Source organism: Enhydra lutris, unplaced genomic scaffold, assembly GCF_002288905.1.
Source record: "Enhydra lutris kenyoni isolate GAN:26980312 unplaced genomic scaffold, ASM228890v2 scaffoldscaffold1, whole genome shotgun sequence".
Taxonomy (NCBI): domain Eukaryota; kingdom Metazoa; phylum Chordata; class Mammalia; order Carnivora; family Mustelidae; genus Enhydra; species Enhydra lutris.
The window spans coordinates 68,497,760-68,518,975 of NW_019154085.1; the positions used below are offsets into that span (position 1 = coordinate 68,497,760).

The 21,216-nt window shown below is 36.1% G+C and overlaps 1 protein-coding gene across 2 annotated transcripts in view; it reads left to right on the forward strand.

Moving 5' to 3' along the window:
* Positions 1-19,261, forward strand: part of LOC111142071 (histone acetyltransferase 1) — a 59,114-nt gene extending 39,853 nt beyond the window's left edge. Inside the window, exons 9-11 of one of the 2 annotated variants that reach the window (XM_022495022.1) lie at positions 6,148-6,299; positions 9,633-9,749; positions 18,972-19,261. In XM_022495022.1, the coding sequence (XP_022350730.1) occupies positions 6,148-6,299; positions 9,633-9,749; positions 18,972-19,139 (437 nt within the window). In that variant the 3' untranslated portion in view covers positions 19,140-19,261. The remainder of the gene's footprint in view (positions 1-6,147; positions 6,300-9,632; positions 9,750-18,971) is intronic. The other variant, XM_022495029.1, reaches the window with a different exon arrangement.
* Positions 19,262-21,216: the final 1,955 nt, after the last annotated feature.

Sequence of the window (21,216 nt, forward strand, 5' to 3'; positions counted from 1 at the left end):
AGCCAGGTGTTCTGGTTCAAAATCCCTTCTAATGGCTTTTTGATCCATGGGTTGTTTAGAAGCATGTTGTTTAATTTCTAAATATTGTGGATTCCCAAATTTCCTCCTGTTGATATCTAATTCTGTTGTTGTCAGAGAGCATGCTTTGTATGACTTCAGTTCTTTTTCATTTACTGAGTTTTGTTTTATGGTTTACCTTAGGGGTCCATAAACTTTTTATTTAAAGGGCTAAGTAATAAATATCTTATGCTTTGCAAAGCCGTGTATGTTCTCTGTTTCCATGGGTGAGAGTTGGCCCGTGGGCCATTGTTTACTCATTTTTTGCCCAACATATGATCTATGCTGGAGAATGTTCCATGTGTGCCTGAACAGAATGTATATTCTGCTGCTGTTGGGTGAAATGTTATCTAACTATGAGCTAGGCAAGTTAGTTGATATATATTTCTCTATATTTGTTGATTTTTCTGTCTGGTTGTTCTAGCCATTATTGAGTAGTATTGAAATTTCCCGCTATTTTTGTTGAATTGTCTATTTCTCTCCCTCATTCTGTCAGCTTTTATTTCATTTACTTTGGAACTCTATTGTTAGCTGTGTGTGTGTTTATAATTGTAACATCATCTTCATGAATTATCTTGTCGTTATAAAATGTGCCTTTTTTTCTCTTGTAATTTTTTTCATTTTGAACTGTATTTTTTCCCAGTTGTTTTTTATTGTGATAATGCTTAAACTCATCCTTTGACTCTCAGCCTTTGAATCTAAGATATTTCTGCTGGAGACAGTATATAGTTGGATCTTTTTTTATCCAGTGACAATCTGTGCTTTTTGATTGGAGTCTTTAGTATATTTAGATTTAATGTAATTATCATTATGGTTAGAATTATGCCTCCCATTTTGCTGTTAGGTTTCTATATGTTGCTTTTTGTTGTTGTTCTTTTGTTTCTCCTTTGATGCCTTCTTTTGTGTTAAATAGATTTATTTTATTTTTTTAGGTAGGCTCCATGCCCAGCACGGAGGCCAGTGCAGGGCTTGAACTCACCACCCTGAGATCAAGACCTAAACTGAGATCAAGAGTCAGATGCTTAACTGAATGAGCCACACAGGCAGTCCATAGATAGATATATTTTAAATGAACAATTTTAATTCCTTTGTTTTGTTTTTTGTTTTTCACTTTTTTTTTTTAGGTACTCTTTTAGTGGTTGCTCTGGGGATTACAGTATGCATCTTAATTTATCACAGTTTACCTCAGATTAATACTTAATTCCAGTAAAATAAAGAAATTCTTTGATTGTAATTATTCTTCCTCCTCTCCTTATTCTACTGTTGTCATATATATTATATTTTTATATGTTAGGTACCAAACATTGGTTTTATAATTTAAAATAATTTAAATATAATTTAAAGATTTTATTTATTTATTTGACAGAGACACAGTGAGAGAGGGAACATAAGCAGGGGGAGTGAGAAAGGGAGAAGCAGGCTTCCTGCCAAGCAGGGAGCCCAATGGAGGGTTTGATCCCAGGACCCTAGGAACACGACCTGAGCTGAAGGCAGACACTTAACGACTGAGCCACCCAGACGCCCCTGGTTTTATAATTATTTTTAATGTAATTGTCTTTTGTATCATTTGAGAGGAGAAAAGAGAAAAATATATTTATACCAACTTCAACATTTATCTTCATAATTAATTATCAGTGTTCTTAATTTCTTCATATAGATTTGAGGTATCGTTTTCTTTTAACCTGAAGAACTTCTTTAGTATTTCTGGTAAGGGCAGGTCTGCTAGTAACACATTTCTTTATCTTTACTTTTCTGAGATGTCTTTATTTTACCTTCATTTTGAAGGATAATTTTGCTGGATATAGAATTCTTGTTTTAGGGGTGCCTGGGTAGCTCAGTGGGTTAAGCCTCTGCCTTTTGGCTCAGGTCATGATCTCAGGGTCCTGGGATCGAGCCCCACATTGGGCTGTCTGCTCAGCGGGGAGCCTGCTTCCCCCCTCCCCGCCTGCCTCTCTGCCTACTTGTGATCTCTGTCAAATAAATAAATAAAAATCTTAAAAAAAAAAAAGGCAAAAAAAATTCTTGTTTTAGAGTTATTTTCTTTCAGTACTTTGAATAGATTACCCCACTGACTTCTGGCCATCTGTGGTTTCTGATGAGAGGTTTTCCTCTTGCTGTTTTTAGGATTTTCTGTTTGTCTCTGGCTTTTGACAGGATCTGTACTTTAGTTATTTTGTTCCCTGTTGATTTCATCATCTGTGTACAATCCTAATAAACCATAATTTCATAACAAACTGATACAGTGCCAGGATTTCACTTTAAAGCAATAGTCATATAATATTTACTTAATAATTATATATATATATATGATGTTAATACCACAAGGAGGCATTAAGAAGGTACTCAGTGCGGGGCACCTTGGTGGCTCAGTTGGTTAAATGTCTGCCTTTTGCTCAAGGATCAGGCCCCACCTCAGGCTCCCTGCTCCTCTGGGAGCCTGCCTTTTCCTCTCCCTCTGCCTGCCTCTCCCCCTGTTTGTGCTCTCTGTCAAATACATAAGTAAAATCTTAAAAAGGAAAAAAAAAGTATTCAGTGCATACAGATAGAATTAATGGAGGATTGGATAATGACTCAGAATCATAAAACATTACCCTTGCTCAGACTTTTTGTTTAATAAACAGCTTTATTGAGATATAGTTAACATATCATACAATTCACTTAAATTGTACAATTTTTGAAATGATATTTACAGTATAGCCATTATCATAATCTAATTTTGGAATATTCCTTTCTCCCAAAATAGAAACCCAGTACTCATTAGCAGTTGTTCCTTTCCTCTTCCACCCCCACCACCTATCCCCCTCCAGCTTTAGGCAGCCACTAATTTACTTTTAGTCTCTATAGATTTGCCTATTCTGGACATTGAAGTCATATGATACTATGATGTTTCTTTCACTTGGCATATCTTTTAAGGTTCATCATTGTAATAGCATATATTAGTACTTTTATATCTTTTTATTGACAATGAATATACCCATTGTGTATATACCAAGTTTTATGTATCCATTTATCAATTGATAGTTGAGTTGTTTCTACTTTTTGGCTCTTAGGAATGAATATTTGTATACAAGTATTTGTGTGGACCTATGTTTCATTATCTCTTGGGTACATACCTAGGAGTAGAAATGGTGGAAAATCCGGTAACCATGTTTCTCCTTTTGAGGAACCACCTGGTTGTTTTCCGAAGTGGCTGTACCAGTTTTACATTTCCACCAGTAGTATGAAGGCTTCAGTTTCTCTATACCCTCATCAATATTTGTTACTTTTGTATTCTAGTCATTCTAGTGGATAGTGGATGGAATGGTATTTTATTGTGGTTTTGATTTTTTTTTTGTTTTTTTCTTGGGGCAAATGATGTTGAGCATCTTTTCATGTGCTTATTGTCCCTTTGTATATCTTCTTGAGAAATGTCTGTTTAGATCCTTTGTGTTTTTTTTAAATTGGGTTCTCTTTTTCTCATTGAATTGAGAAAAACTTATATATAAAAATTCTCGATGTAAGTTCCTTATCTCATATATGACTTGCAAATATTTGCTCCCATTCTGTAAGTTGTCTTTTCATTTCCTTAATGGTATCATTTGAGCACAAAAGTTCTAAATTTTGATATAACCCAATTTATCTATTTTTTTCTTTTGTTACTTGTGCTTTTGGCTCTATCATCTAAGAAGCCATTGCCTAACCAAAGGTTGTGAAGATTTACTCCTCTATGTTTTCTTCTAAGAATTTTATAGTCTTACCCCTTACATTTAGGTCTGTGATCCATTTTGAATTAATTTTTGTATATTAATTAAATTTTTAAAAATTAAATTAATTAAATTTTGTGTATGAACCTTGGTATACTCAACTTTCTACCACCTTCCTATAAGCTCTGGCATTACTAAACCTCTTGTTATTTCCCAGCTATGCTACATCTTTCTTCCTTGTATATTGCTTTACATTAACTATGCCCTTTGCCCTTAATACCCCCCTTCTCCTGTTCCTCCAACTTCATTCTTTTGCTTGTGGAGATCCAGTTGTCCAATTACCATTTATTAAAAGACAATTCTTGGGGTGCCTGGGTGGCTCAGTGGATTAAGCCTCTGCCTTTGGCTCAGGTCATGATCTCAGGGTCCTGGGATCGAGCCCTGTATCCGGCTCTCTGCTCAGCAGGGAGCCTGCTTCCCCACTCTCTCTGCCTGCCTCTGCCTACTTGTGATCTCTCTCTTTCTCTTTGTCAAAACAAACAAATAAAATCTTTAAAAGACAATTCTTTCCCTCATTGATTTGTCTTGGGACCCTTCTCAAAAATTAATTGACCATAAATGTAAGGGTTTATTTTTGACTCTCAACCCAGTTTCATTGATCTGCATATTTGTCCTATGCCAGCGTCATACTGTCTTGATTACTGGAGCTTTGTAGTAATTTTTGAAATCAGGAAATGTGAGTCTTCTAGCTTTTGTTCTTTTTCAAGATTGTTTTGGCTATTCTGGGTTCCTTCCATATCTGTGTGAATTTTAGGATAAACTTAATTTCTGCAACAAAAAGGCCAGCTGGGGGATTTTTATAGGGATTGCATTGAATGATTTGTAGAGTATTGGTATTATAACAATATCAAGTCTTATGATCCATGAACTAGCTCAGAATTTAGCATTCTTTGTTTCAAGCCCTCTACTGATCAGAAAGCAAGAGCTCAGAAAAATCAGGTGACTTGCCTATGGTCCTACATCTAGAGTGGCAGAACTAGGACTTAAACTGATTTTCTCTATGTAGTCTTCTTTCTATCCATCATGTTTTGATGTTTTCCTTGTCCACTACATAGTCTAATGTACATAAGAGACTAACATAAAGGAAGATCTATGCTGTTCAGATGCATTGAAGAAAGGACCAAAATCATATTATCATTTTATTCTTTAAAACAAAAAATCATTCTGGGGCGCCTGGGTGGCTCAGTGGGTTAAGCCACTGCCTTTGGCTCAGGTCATGATCTCAGAGTCCTGGTATCGAGCCCCGCATCGGGCTCTCTGCTCTCTAGGGGAGCCTGCTTCCTCCTCTCTCTCTGCCTGCCTCTCTGCCTGCTTGTGATCTCTCTGTCAAATAAATAAATAAAATCTTTAAAAAAAAAAAAAATCATTTTATCTTTATCATTTATTTCTTTTTATCTTTTTATCTTTATCATTTTATTCTTTAAAACAAAACCAAAAAAAACCAAAGATTTGCTTTTTTTTTTTTTTAAAGATTTTGGGGCCCCTGGGTGGCTCAGTGGGTTAAAGCCTCTGCCTTCGGCTCAGGTCATGATCCCAGGGTCCTGGGATCGAGCCCCGCATCGGGCTCTCTGCTCAGCAGGGAGCCTGCTTCCTCCTCTCTCTCTGCCTGTCTCTCTGCCTACTTGTGATCTCTGTCTGTCAAATGAATAAAAAAAAAAAAAAAAAACTTAAAGATTTTATTTATTTATTTGTCAGAAAGAGAGAGAGAGAAAGCACACAAGCAGGCAGAGAGGCAGGCAGAGGCGGAGAGAGAGGCAGGCTCCCTGCTGAGCAAGGAGCCCGATACGGGACTCAATTCCAGGACCCTGGGATCATGACTCGAGCCGAAGGCAGCGGCTTAACCCACTGAGCCACCCAGGCGTCCCGATTTGCTTTTTTTTAAAAAGACAAAAAACAAAGAGTTTTATTAGTATTACTGGGTAAAAGCAGTATGGCAGACTATAATGGTTATTGGATTAGGGACTTATAAATAAGAGACTTCTAAATTGAGCTTCAGAAGCCATAGCTATCAGAGAATAGGAATTGATTATCCAAACTTGAATCTCTTGTTTATATAGCTACTTTAATTGAAAATAAAACTAAGATGCATCAAAAAGTTTATATTTGAAAGGAGTAGCTCCGATTTCACAGATATTATATGTCTTTGCAAAAGGATTGGACCTGTAATTTTATATGGTAAAGATAATTGTGCTGTTGTTTGATTAATAAGGAAAAATCTTTCTCATTGTAACTTTTGCCTTGTATAGTTCTTTTAAGAATATTTGTTTTTCTAGCCTAGCATGTATATTAAGATCACAAATGATGAATTATGTTGGATAAGGGAAATGTTACTCTGCCTTTTCTTTAGCTGAAGATCCATCCAAAAGCTATGTGAAATTAAGAGACTTTGTGCTTGTGAAGCTTTGTCAAGATTTGCCCTGTTTTTCCCGGGAAAAGTTGATGCAAGGATTCAGTGAAGACATGGCAATAGAGGCACAACAGAAGTTCAAAATAAATAAGGTATTTTTATTCTGTAGAAGAAAATAAATTCAGTTTTGAAGTTTTCTTTCTTTTTTTTTATAAGAAGTTGTTTTTCTTGTTCTTTTTTTTTTTAAGGTTTTATTTATTTATTTGACAGAGAGATCACAAGTAGACAGAGCAGCAGGCAGAGAGAGAGGCAGAAGCAGGCTCCCTGCTGAGCAGAGAGCCAGATGCGGGGCTTGATCCCAGGACCCTGAGATCATGACCAGAGCTGAAGGTAGAGGCTTAACCCACTGAGCCACCCAGGCGCCCCTCTCTCTCTTTTTTTAAGTATGTAACTTAAACATTGCAAGTACATTAAGAGTACAAGTACATGTGTGGGAAGTAGCAGTGGTTGACAGTACAGGCTCTGAAGCCAAATTGTCTGTGTTAAGATCTGGCTACACCACTTAGTCTGTGACTTAGGGCAATTTAATTTCCCCATTAATAGAATAGGAAGATAGTTGATATTATGGCTGTATTAAGTGTAACAGGCAGAACAAAATGGAAAGTATGATCTTACTTTTACTTTTTAAGAATATGTTTGAAATGGTAAAATAGTTAATACATGTGGAGAAATATATATACTTCTATATATTTGAATTTTAAAGTAGTAAATACCCTTAAAATAAGTATAGAAAAAGTAATCTGGCAGTTCAGAGGAGGGAGTTTAGTTTATTGTATTTGTGTATGCAAGGGAATCAGTTTTTCATGGGACGGAGATGCATTTGATCTAAGCCTTGAAGAATGGAAGAATGGGTAGGATTTGGATTATGAAGGTATGTGAGGGGCGCCTCAGTGGCTCAGTTGGTTGAGTATCAGACTTGATTTCAGCCCAGGTCATGATCTTGGGGTCCTGGGTTTGAGGCCTGTGTTGGGCTCAGGACTCAGCATAGAATCTTCTTGGGTTTCTTTCTCTCTGCCCTGGGCCCCCGCTCATGTGCATGCTCTCTTTCAAAATAAATAAAGAAATCTTAAAAGAAGAAAAAAAGAGAGAGAGAGAGAGAGATGAAGGGTATTCTAATAATAGGGACTAGTATATGATTCTCTTCCCTTCTCCTTTGTTTCTAAGGTGTTACAGTTCCTGATTTTTTTTCACTTAGTACTATGATTATCTTTTTTGAGATACTTTTACTGGATTTTACTCTTCTGTATGTCCCCTAAAGATAATTCTCCCCCAGAGTTCCTTATTCAGTCCTCATTTTCTCTCACTTTGCTTACTCCACCTGGGAGATCTCATCCAACTCTCCAATGTAGATTTTCCTCTTATACTCCCACGAGTGTATATAAAAAGTATCCTGAGGCATATGGGTGGCTCAGCCAGTTGGGTATCTCACTCTTGATTTCAGCTCAGGTCATGATCTTGGGGTTGTGGGGTTGAACCCCCTACATCCGGCTCCCTGCTTAGTGGGGAGTCTGCTTAAGATTCTCTCTCCCTCTCTCTCTCTCAAAATAAATAAATCTTTTTTTTAAAGAAAGGTGAAAAATGTTTCCTGGTCACTGACCTTCAATAGCTTAATTTGAACTGAAACTTTCCATCTTTTCCTTCATTAAAACACTTTAATAGCTTCCTGGTTTTAAGATAAATATATGTTTTAGAAATATTTGGTATGTCCAGAGTATATCAAACCTTTAGAGAATTTATTCAACTGCTCAGCTTTTAAAAGAAAGAGAATATGAACACATTTTTCAAAATCATGCTTTTTTTTCTCTTTCTTAAAGGAATTAAAACTTAGTATGGCACACTGAGCCCGTCATAATTGGACCCTGCCAACCTTGGTAGACTCAACTTTCTACCACCTTCCTATATGCCCTGGCATTACTAAACCTCTTGTTATTTCCCAGCTATGCTACATCTTTCTTCCTTGTATATTGCTTTATGTTAACTATGCCTTTTGCCCTTGATACTTACTTCTCCTGTTACTCCATCTTTGCCTTGCCAGTTATTACTCATTTGTTCAGGTGTTCCTTCTGAAGGTTCAAACATCATCTTCCCAGTCTACCTACACCTGATCTCTCCCCTATCCCCAATAAGTATAATAGTGAAACAACACAAACAATGGGCTACTCTTGGCTTCAGTGATACCAAGATTTCTTGATTTTCCTAATATTTCTTTGTTTTTCTCTGCCCTGTAACTGTCACTGTACTACAGGGTTCTGACCCTCCTCATTTTTTCACTGTTTATGCTTTCCTAACCAATACTGTGGTTTTAACTCATGCCTGTATACTGATACTCCTTAAATCTTCATTCTTAGACTAGTGTTTTCTTTAGATTTATATGTTCTGCTGCCTCCTAAATCTCTCCTAGGCTGTGAAAACTCACTGTCATTCCACATTCTCCTCCACACCCAGTCCTTCCTGTTCTGTATATCTAGAATCCTTGTTCTTTTAGTGTTCTTTTTTTCTTTTCTTTTTTTTTTCTTTTAGTGTTCTTACTGGTTCTTAGTTCATGCCTTCATTTTTTGCCTGATTTAATAGCACAGCTTCGCAATCTCCCTGTCCTTTTTGCTACCATTTCTATGTAGCTGAAATAACACTTTTCTTAAAACTCATTTGTGCGCTTTGCTCACACCTCCATTTAAAATCCATCTCCTTGGGGTGCCTGGGTGGCTCAGTTAATCAGGCGTATGACTCTTGATTTTAGCTCAGGTCATGATCTTGGAGCCCTGGGATCAAGCCCTACATCCAGCTCTGTGCTCAGTATGGAGTCTGCTGGAGATGATCTCCCTCTCCTCCTACCCCTGCTCACACACTCTTGCTCTAAAATAAATAAATAAAAAATTTTAATAATAAAATAAAAAGTAAAATCTGTCACCTACTAGATAAAAGCCCAACTCTTTAATATATTATGTAAGGTTCTGTGCTTCTGCTCTGTCCTCACATTACTTCTACTCACTACTTTTCATTTTGTGCTTCAGCCATGTCAAGCCGCCTCAGTCTTGCATGTGCGTGCTATGTGCACTTGTACACTCACAGTGCCCTCTCCTCTTTCTAGACTGACATGGTCCCTTCCCTTTAAGATTTAGCTCAGGTTTTCTTTCCTCAGGAATCTTCTTCTAAGATTTATGCCATTCCCAGGCTATGCTACCATAATACCCTACACATATTTCCAATTTAAATTAACATATTTAAATTAACCATACCTCAGTCATTTGTGTTACCTCTTAGGCTGCTAGCTCCTCAAGGGCAGAGACTATCTTTTACTGTTTTTCATCTGGTACCTAGCACAATTTCTGGCCCATAGCAGATACTCAGTGTATCCTGTGTTCTTTTGGGAAAGTGTCTCTATTTTGTAATTAAAAGCGTTCATGTTTTTCTTTTGTTTCATTAAGCAACATGCTAGGCGGGTTTATGAAATTCTTCGACTACTGGTAACTGACATGAGTAATGCTGAACAATACAGAAGCTATAGACTGGACATTAAAAGAAGACTAATTAGTCCATATAAGGTAGGACTTTCCAGAGTCTTAAACATTTATATTCTTGTAACTATTTAAAAATGGAGAAGAGGGGCACCTGGGTGGCCCGGTTGGTTTAGCTGCTGCATTTGGCTCAGGTCATCATCTCAGGGTCCTGGGAATGAGCCCTGCATTGGGCTCCCTGCTCAGCGGGGAATCTGCTTCTGCCCCTCCCCAGCTCATGCTCTTTCTCTCTCTCTCTCTCAGATATATAAGTAAAATCATTAGAAAATAACAAATAAGTAAGTAAGTAAATAAATAAATAAAAGGGAGAAGTGGGTCACCTGACTGGCTCAGTCTACAGAGCATGTGATTCAGTCTTGAGGTCGAGAGTTCAAGCCCCCCATTAGGGGTACAGTTTACTTTAAAAAATTCTTTTTAAATAAATAATAAAATAAAATGGAGAAGAAAGTGTAGCACTTGCCAGTGTATGGGGCAGTCCAAATCATTTTCCTAAATTAACTTTTACAAACATGAAAATATTCTTCCAGTTAGTTATAAAAAGTCTTAATGTCATAATTTTTGAGCTATAGATCTGTTTTCATTCACTTGGAAACTAATCCCAAGGATGGTCTACCCATAGTTACTTTTTATTTCATTTGTTTGCCATCTTTTAAAAATCTGAATGCTCAGACTTTTCCTAAATAAATAATCTTGTTAAAAGTCTCAAGTTTGTTCTAAACTTGCTCTAAGTCTCTAGTTTCCTAGTTGTTATATATATTGTGTTTGCCTTTGCTCCCTTCTTCCTAAATATGGCCTTGGTTGTCATTTTTAACCTCTGTACTTTACCATCATTGAAACTGCAGCATAATATTATTTACTTTTTTTTTTTTTTTTAACAGTCTTTCTTCTTGCCCTCTACCCTTACCCATTTTCTTATCTCCCATATATTCCTCTCAGAAACTTCCCCTCCTAGATCAGGTTTGTCCTCATCACCCTCTGGCTATTATTAAGGTAGATATTGCCCATGACAACCTGTGTAAATGAGGATTTGCTGTGATAGTTGCAGCTGTGCAGTAAGCTGATGGGGGAGAATATTTGTTAATTTGTTCAATAAATAATTAATGAGCACCAGACCTGTGGTTGCTACATTTATATACACTATACCTGTAGGTTTATGCAGTACAATAGCTGAGAACATAAATGACAAATCTAAAAAGTTTCTGTCTTATGGACTACCTATAACAGGTTGTAATACATTATAATGGTCTCTCTCCCCCCAAATTTTTCAAAGTAACATTTTATTCTTTGATATTTATCACTTGAGAAACATCAGAAAATTGGTAAAAATGGTTCTTTCCAAAAGTTTTGAGTTTTGAAGTAATATTAATTTGCCATCTATAAAGTGTCTTTATGTTGAAATTTGGGGTATATAGAACAGTGTAATTAGATGTTATCACAGCAGCATTTCACAGTACAGGCACACCTCAGAGATATGGTGGGTTCAGTTCCAGACCCCTACAATAAAGTGAATATTGCCATAAAGCAAGCTAAATGAGTTTTTTTATTTTACAGTGCATATAACAGTTACATTTACACTATACTGTATTTTGCTCAGTGTACCATAGCATTATGTTTGAAAACTGACATACCTTAATTTAAAAATATTTTATTACTAAAAAATGCTATTATCTGAGCTTGGAGTAAGTCATAATGTTTTTGGTGGTAGAGTGTCTCACTTTGATGTTAATGGCTGCTGACTGTGATCAGCATGGTGGTTACTAAAGGTTGGGATTGACTATAACAGTTTCTTAAAGTAAGACAGTAGTGAAGGTTGTCCCATCAATTGACTCTTCCTTTCTCTATAGCATGCGATGCTTTTTGATAGCATTTTATCTACAATAGAACTTTTTCAAAATTGGGAGTCTGTATTCACAAACCCTGCTTCTGCCTTATCAACTAAGTTTATGTAATATTCCAACTCCTTCACAACATCTTCATCAAGAGTAGTTTCCATCTCAAGAAGTCACTTTCTTTGCTAATGCATAAGCAGCAGCTCCTCATCTGTTCAGCATTTATCATGAGATTGCAACAGTTCAGTCACACTTTCAGGCTCCACTTCTAATTCTAGTTCTCTTGCTATTCCACTACATCTGTGGTTGTGCTCGCTTTGGCAGCACATATACCACTACATCTGTGGTTACTTCCTTCATTGAAGTCTTGAACCCCTCAGAGTCATCCATGAGGGCTGGGATAAACTTCCATATTCCCTTTGTTAAGGTTGATATTTTGAGTCTTCCCTTGAATCTCGAGTGTTCTTATTGGCATCTAGAATGGTGAATCCTTTCCAGAAGTTTTCAGTTTACTCTGAATAAGTCTGTCAGAGGGATCACTATCTACAGCAGCTATAGCCTTATGAAATGTACTTCTTAAATAGTAAGACTTGAAAATCAAAATTACTCCTCAATTCATGGGCTACCGAGTGGATATTGGTTAGCAGGCATGAAAACAACATTAGTTTTGTTGTACATCTCCATCAGAGCTTTTGGTTGACCAGGTACATTGTCAGTGAGCAGTAATCTTTTAAAAGAAATACTTTTTTCTGAGCAGTAGGTCTTAACAGTGAACTTAAAATATTCTGTGAACTATATTGCAAACAGATGCTGTCATCTAGGCTTTGTTGTTCTCTTAGAGCATAGGCAAAGTAAAACCAGCAGAGTCCTTAAGGGCCCTAGGATATTTGGAATGGTCAGCAATGGCTTCAGTTTAGTCACCAGCTGCATTAGGGACTGGTGACTACACCCGAAACAAGGGACTCTGCCTGTCCTTTGAAGCTTTGAAGCCAGGCATCTCCTCTCTAGCGATGAAAGTCCTAGATGGCATCTTCTCCAATAGAAGGCTATTTTAGGGTACCTGGCTGGCTCAGTCAGAAGAGCATGTGACTCGGGATACCTGGGTGGCTCAGTCGGTTAAGTGTCTACCTCGGGCTCAGGTCATGATCTCTGGGTCCTGGGATCTGGCCCCACATTGGCTTCCTGCTCAGCTGGAAGTTTGCTTCTCTTTCTCTCTCCCCCTCTCTCCCTCTGCCCCTCCCCACCACTCTTTCTCTCTCTCAAATAAAAATCTTAAACAAAACAAAACAAAAAACATGTGACTCTTAATCTCAGGGTCATGGGTTTGAGCCCCACATTGGGTATAGAGATTACTTAAATAAACTTAAAAAAAAAAAGACAACAGCTGTTTTGTCTACACTGCAAATCTGTTGTTTAGTGTAGCCACCTTCGTTAATTATCTTAGCTAGATCTTCTGGAGAACTCGCAGTTTCTGCATTAACAGTTGCTGCTTCATGTCTTACACTTTAACGTTATAGAGATGACTTCTTGCCTTAAACCTCATGAACCAACCTCTGCTAGCTTCCAACTTTTCTTCTGCAGCCTCTTCATCTCTCTCAGCCTTCAGAGAATTGAAGAGTTAGGTCTTGCTCTGGATTAGGCTTTGGCCTAAGGGAATGTTGTGGCTGGTTTGGTCTTCTATCCAGACCACTAAAACCTTCTCCATATCAGCAATAAGACTGTTGTGCTTTCTTATCATTTGTGCATTCACTGGAGTAGCACTTTCTCAATTTCCTTCAAGAGCTCTGCATTCAGAACTTTGCCTGTTTGGCACAAGAGACCTACTGCTTTTTGGCTTATCTCAGCTTTCAGTATGCCTTCTCACTAAGCTTAATCATTTCTAGCTTTGATTTAAAGTGTGAGATGTGCAGTTCTTCCTTTCACTTGAACATTTAGAGGCCATTGTAGGGTTAATTTCAATATTGTTGTGTCTCAGGGAATGGGGGTCCAGGAGTGGGAGGGTGATCGGGGGACACCTGGTTGGTAGTACAGTCAGAACACACGCAACACTAAGTTTATCATCTTCTGTGGCTCAGTTTGTGGTGCCCCAAAATAATTACAATAGTAACATCAGAGATCACTGATCATAGATCACCACCACAAATATAATAGTAATGAAAAAGTTTGAAATCAGGAATTACCAAAATGAGACACAGAGACATGAAGTGAACAAATACTGCTGGGAAAATGGTGCCAGTAGACTTGGTTGATGCAGGGTTGCCACAAACCTTTGATTTGTTTAAAAAACAACAACAACAACAACAACCCAGAATTATCTGCGAAGCACAATAAATTGAGGTATGCCTATATTAAAATTGTTTTAGTAAAATAAAATGATTTATTGAATTATGCATCTCAGATCATTATTTGACTTCAAATAATTTGGGCAGATGTAGCCCATGAGAGATGATGAATTCTAAGTGTAAGCAGCCACAAACTCATGCCAAATCGGAATTTCTGTAGTTCATAAAAGCAAGTATTTTTTACTCTCAAGGCATGGTAATGATTTGACTTTTTCACTATTAAGTATCCTCACCCTGCAAACAAGTTGACCTATCTGAAAGACAACTAAATTGGTTATTAAACTCTAGGTTCTTAACACAGCTGAGTATCACCATCCTTGCACTAAAGCTCATACACAGATCACAACTTCTTCAGAATATAGTTGATTGAACTATATTATAGTAATGTACATTTTAATAAGTTCAGTTATCCAGTATTCTCTCCCACTGAGAAAAACAAGAAAGCTTGAGGGTGCCCCTCCCCTATTTTAGGTTTATAGTCCCAATTCTTGGGGTAGGAAACCTACCACAAACTTTAAGAAAGTCTAGGGATGAGTTTACTGTCCAGTGGGCATGGGGGGAGTGCTGGAATTTCCTTGTTGAATGGATGCAGATGATTTTCAATTTGTTTTTCCAGTATGATAATTAGGTACTTTCTTGTGTTATTATACTATTCTCAGATGTAAAATTATATTTAAAAATAAAGTAAAATTGCTTAATAATGAGTGTGATTTAAAACTTTTTAAGGTCTTTAAAATTATGCCTAATGGGGAAAGTTTTGAGTATAAAATTTACATGTTTACTTTCATATTTCATGAAAATAAATTATAATTTAGATTGTCACTGTTATTACTGAGGTACAAAATTATTGATTTGTTGATAGCAAATTCTGTACTGCCTTTATTTGAGGAATCAAGGTTACCTGTCAGTCTAAACACACTCTCCCACTAAGAAATTATTTGGGTAGCTATTACAAGCAAGTACAAGTACAAGTACCTTGCTTTAAAAGTTTTTAAACACTGCTAATTCATTTGTATCATTGCCAAAAGAGGGAAATAACCTGTATTGACTAGAATCATTTTTTTAAAGCACAAAAAGAAACTCCATCTCTAGTACAGAAATAATTTTCAGATATTCAAAAAAAGATAAATTTGAACCATTTGGCTAAAAGAAAATTGGTGTAGCTGCTTGGTTTTAGCATTAAAGCTTTTATATTGTTTCATGGGAATATTTAAATTCTTAGTTGGTTTACAAATATAAAATACAGAATCATTATTAATATCACTGCATTTGGAATCTGGAAACTCAGTTTTCAGGTCTGGTTCTTTTAGAAATTGTTTAACTGTTGACAACTTATTAACACCTGGGTATTAGGCTTTCCCTTCCATAAAATGGAAATGCCTCTATAGTTAGGAACTGAACAGAAAGAAAGAAAATACAGTGGTGCATGTTTTAAAAGATGTCTTTTGACAAATCTTTGGAATTAATATGCCTCCATTGTTATTTTAAAATTAGTACAAAAGAACCTTATCTCTGTACTTCACAAAAGTGACTAGTTCAACCAAAGGCAATTAAGGAGCCCTTAGAGGTGGTATCATTTTTGAGATCAAATTTGTAAGTCCTTCAGGAACATGTGAAAGCTAAGCAAGAAGAAAGGATTATTTTCTGGAAAAATTCATATCCAAGCCAAATGTTAACACAAATAAGTTTAAAATAGTGCCATCTTTGTCTTCGTTAATTAAAAATTATGAACTGCTCTAATCTGTGAAGGAATTAAGTTTTCGTTTTTGGTGGGGAAAAAATTATTCTAAAGCTTATAGAATATCCGAGTCTTAAGGGTTTCTGCCTTTCATTGTTTCATTTGTTCTCCCAAGGTATTATCACTTTGTTGGATAGGGGTGGGATCCTCAAATCAGTTTGGGATTTTTTAAGTGTTTTTTTACACACTGTTTTAAAGATAATTTGTAATATATCGTACATATAGACAATGGAATATATACAATTTAAGGGATATTAGAGGCCAATAAAGGAAATAACCTCAAAATAGTTATGTTTAAAATTGAATCATACCTTACATATTCACAAGGAGCTTAAATATATAGTTTTATATTTTTTCCATAAAGCTACTTATAAGTATTTTTATTCCTGTGTGTTTTATTTTATTATCACTTTTAAAAAGATTTTATTTATTTATTTGAGAGAGCGAGAGCATGGACACACTGAGCATGAGGCCGGCAGGGAGTGGGGAGAGGCAGAGGGAAAAGCAGACTCCCTACTGATCAGGAAGACCGACAAAAGGCTCCATCCTGGACTCTGAGATCATGACCTGAGCAGAAGTCAGATGCTTAAGCAGCTGAGCCACCCAGGCACTGCTAATTCATAAATTTTCTGTCATGCCAATAAAAATTACAGTGGTGATTAATTCTGATACCCAATGAAGTAATTGAAGGTTGGGGGGTGATAAATTGGGGATGTAAGCTCTCAGATTTAAGAAGAGCATAATAATTTCAAACAGTATGTTACTGGCACAGGATTCATTTTATAGGTTATTTGCAACAAAATTGGATAGTCTAGAAATATTTAAGAATTTAATATGATGGTTCTATTATATATATAAGAATTTAATAATTGGAGGTATCTTCAAGCAGTGGGGTTAGATTATCTATAACTGGTTAGCAATTTAGAAAAATAGCTTCTATTCCTATCAGACGTCACAGTAATTTGCTGATGAATTACCCTTTACTTCCTGAACTGCTTTCTTAAGTTAAATGTTCTTATATAGCGCAGTCGTGCCTGTTGGCAGAAAAATTAACTTTTACAGCTGAAACAAAGCATTTATCATTCATATGATTGAAGAGTAAGGAATATACTCTCCTGGTGGGTCTTAGGAACAGTAAATTTGAACTTTTTTTTTTTCTTCCCAAGATTTTATTTATTTATTTGAGAGAGAGAGCATGAGAAGGGGGAAGGTCAGAGGGAGAAGTTGACTCCCTGGCAAGCAGGAAGCCTGTGCAGGACTGGATCCCTGGACTTCAGGATTATGACCTGAGCCGAAGGCAGTTGCTTAACCAACTGAGCCACCCAGGCATCCCTAAATTTGAACTTTCATCAGTTTTCTGGAACTGATATTCATAGTGTGATCAGTAACATTAACATCACTTAGGAGCTTGTTAGAAATGCAGAATTTTGAGGGCACCTGGGTGGCTCAGTCCGTTGAGGGTCTGCCTTAGGTCATGATCTCAGGTCCTGGAATGGAGGCATGCCCTCCTTCCCCACCCACCCAGGCTTCCTGCTCAGTGGGGAACCTGCTTCTCCCTCTCCTCCCTGTCTCTCCCCCTGCTTTTTCTCTCTCTAGCAAATGAATAAATAAAATCTTTTTTTTTTTTAATGCAGATTCTTGTCCCCCACACTTACTGAGTCAGAATCTGCATTTATCAAGGTCCCTGGTGATCTGTATACACATTGAAGTTTGAGAAGTACTGCTTTAGAAGGGCATTTTATATTAATGAAGCTAGCTTTTTAAAATTTCTGGTTATAGTAATAGCAACCTTGTTTACTACTGGCTCCATCAATTTAAACTAGGATCAACCTAATTTTTTTATAGTGTTAGCCACCTTGTTTTACATATGGTTTAGGGGCACCTGGCTGGGTCAGTTGGTAGAGTATGTAACTCTTGATCTCAGAATCATGAATTCAAGCCCCATGATGGGTGTAGAGCTTACTTAAAAATTAATTAATTAATTAATTAATTTTAAAAATGTGTGGTTATTAATTTAGCTTAATTTTGGGCTTTTTAAGTAGTAATCATGACACATTTGCCTAGTATTCCAAAATTATTAGGGTTCTCTTTAAGGGGCCTTTATTAGTTTTTAGGATGTATTTAGGGTTTGGTTTTTTAATTGTCTTTTGAAAGTGAATTAGATATAGGAACTAAACAATACAGATTTCCAACCAGATTGTTAGGATTTGCATCCTGGCCACTCATCTTACTACCTTTGTGTCAAGTTACTGAACTCCCATATCCTATTTTTTCTTTATCAATTGTAGAAAATTAGACTACCAATCTTATGGAGTTGTTAGGATTACATGAGTTATTATATGTGATTTCTGATCTTTTTGTAAAGTTAACTCTTCATTATATGTTCTAGTAAAAGAAGATAGATATATTAATCTAGAACAGTTTAAGCAAAATGTATGAAAGTTGCATATATTGCAGTGTTTCCTTACTGTATTGCAGTGCAGCCACCTCTCCAAGAATCTTGGAGTCATTCTTCATTCCCCTTATCACCCAGTATTTCCTTTCCCTTCCATCTGTGTTCCTACTGACTTGGTCTGTAGAGGCTTTCATCGTCTCACTTGAATTTTTGCAGTAGCTGCTAACTTGGTCCTCCAGTCCTATCCTCAGCATTACTAACAGTGTTGTTCTGACACAGTTTCCTACCTGAAAGCTGTTACTGGTTCTCTTCTGGCCCAGCATGGTGGGTTCCTTCTCAGTAAAATGTGGTGGGTAGGGCGGGTTAATAATATAATGTATTTCTGGATAATAGAAATTCAGTAAGTGGCAGTAGTTAATACTATATTTTTAAAGTGTGACAGTTTTGGGTTATCTTTCTGAAACTCTTTAAACGTTTATGTTAAAATTAACATGTGGTCCATAAATATATCACTGGGTAGGGAAACTTAGAGATGAACTTAGTGTCAGGAAAAAGGCAGTTTGGAATTAAAATTAATGCAATGAATTAATGATTGAATACCGAAATGTAGAATAATAGCACTTAATCTCAGTTGTTTTTCTTCAGTTAATATATTTATTTATTAAAGAAATTTGTGAGTCTATACACAGTTTTTTATTATGCTTTGTAGAGGGGACATGTATATTTACCATCGGTTGACATGAAATTCCAAGTCTTCTTGTTAACTCCATTTAGAGTTGACATAAACATAAACATTATGTTTAGGCTTCTTTAAGGAAAAAACTGGGACAAATTTGGGCATATTCCTACTAATCTTATTTCTAACAGTAGAGACTTAAAATTCAAAGAATATAAAGAAATTTATCTTCTTTCTTAGTCTAACCAATAATTATATTTGTTGCTTAGAAAAAGCAGAGAGATCTTGCTAAAATGAGAAAATGTCTCAGACCAGAAGAACTGACAAACCAGATGAACCAAATAGAAATAAGCATGCAACATGAACAGCTGGAAGAAAGCTTTCAGGAACTTGTGGAAGATTACCGACGTGTTCTTGAACGCCTCGCTCAAGAGTAGAGCTTATTTGGCTCTGTACAGGAAGTTTGGAAATTTCTGTACATTGTGTTATGGAAAATCTGATGATGACTTTAATTTTAAAATCTTGTAACATTTACTTACATTAAAAGTTATCTATCTTATCTTTAGTTGAATATTTTCTTTTGGAGAGATTGTATATTTTAAAATACTGTTTAGAGTCTATGAGCATATATTGCATTTTAAAAAAATATATAGCTTCTGAAATATCACTGCAGTCGCTTCCCTTCTTAACAGCATAATAAATGCTTAGTTGTGATATGCTAATGTGTGATGATATGATTCTTAAATACTTATGATAAACTTTTTGGTCTTGTTAAAAAAACTTAAGGTTTTCACATCGTGTAATACCCTCTAGGTCCACTCACATCACAAATGGCTTTTAGGCTTTCATTATCATTCCTCCCATTTTTTGCTTTTAAGATTTTACACCTGGCACCTTTAAACACATTTCTTTAAGGTTTTCCCTGGTAATCTTGTTTTTCCTGTGTGATTTCTCCAAATAAGAAATATTCTTCGTATAGGTTTTGTTTTAAATAAATTCCTCTATCAATTGTTTGTTGGGGGTAGGATGGGTAGCAAGAGAGAAAGGAAACTAGATATAGCCTAAAGCCAAAATGTTTGACATCACATATTAATTGAGGATAATTTAGAAGTTAGCATAAATGTATAAATAAAATTTTGAAAAAGAAGTTAGCCTAAATGTTTTATAAATAATGTAAAATAATAAATAAGTTTATAAAAACCAATTTATACACCATTATTGAAATATATCTTGTGTAAAACGAGGTGTATATGTGTTGTGATTTGTTACAAGGTTCTGAAGATGTTGAAGTCCAACAGGAAAACAACCGAAAGTAATGGTAAATTGTTTACTATAATCTTACTTTATTTTTATTAGAGTATAGATAAATTGTTTGATATGGAACCATTAAAAGTAAAAGCCTCATGTTTATAATGTGTGCCAGTAAGTGAGGTATTGTATAACATCAAAAATGGGATATACATTGAACTTGACTTTTAATTATTTTTTTTTTTTAAAGATTTTATTTGTCAGCGAGAGCACAAGCAGGGGGAGCGGCAGGCAGAAGAAGAAGCAGGCTCCCTGCTGGTGGCTCAGTTGGTTAAGCTTTCCACTCAGGGCATAAACGTTACTTTTAAAATCTGATTTGTTCAATGCTTATGGCAAAATCCCAACTTGGATAAGCACTGTCCTGTCCTGAGATCAGCTTTCCATCAGTAAAACCTGTCAGACATAGGAAAAACAAAGTAACTCATCCCCTTTGGACACAAAATAGCCGTGGCCAGCGGCACACCAATAGCACTAAGCCAAGCCCCCTTCCAGGGTGTTGGAAAAGTTTTAGTCTCCCCTCAAAAGCTTCTATATATAGATGAAACTTGGATTTCTGAAAGTGTATATATACATTATTTGTTCAGATAGAATGAACTAGTTCAGTTAAAATCCTTTCTGAAAATACATGAAAGCAATTTGCTTTCCATCTAAATTAGCTAAATTAAAAATTTTTTATTAAAAATTCACATTTGATACCTCAAGATGAGCTCCAAGGGAGGGGGTGGACAGTACAGTCTAAACAAATTATCTTTCAACATATTTTTGATGTAGAAACCAGAAAAAGCCAGTGAAATACCAATTTCTGTATTTTTTTAAAGCAATGTTCTATGATCCGTTTATGAATAAAAATCTGGTTTAACATTAATCTTTGGGACTTGAAAGGCTGTACCTTCTTTTGGATTTAGAAGGATGAAAATGTGATAGATCCATATCTTGTGTGGTATAATTAAATATCAGAATGGGTGTGTAGGACCATGTATGAATCCAACACAGCCACCTTCTAGGTCCTGGGGTCACTTTCCACCCTCCAGTAGTAGCCTTCACCTATTTTATCATCCACATACCCATCTGTATTTATTTGTGGCCTTTACTTTTTTCACTGACCTCCCCTGCCAATCACCCTTAATTTTTTCCGTGTCCTCCAAATTGCATTTTCTCTGCATGTAAGAACATGATTGCTTTCTGAGCATCAGTTTTTCATCTGTA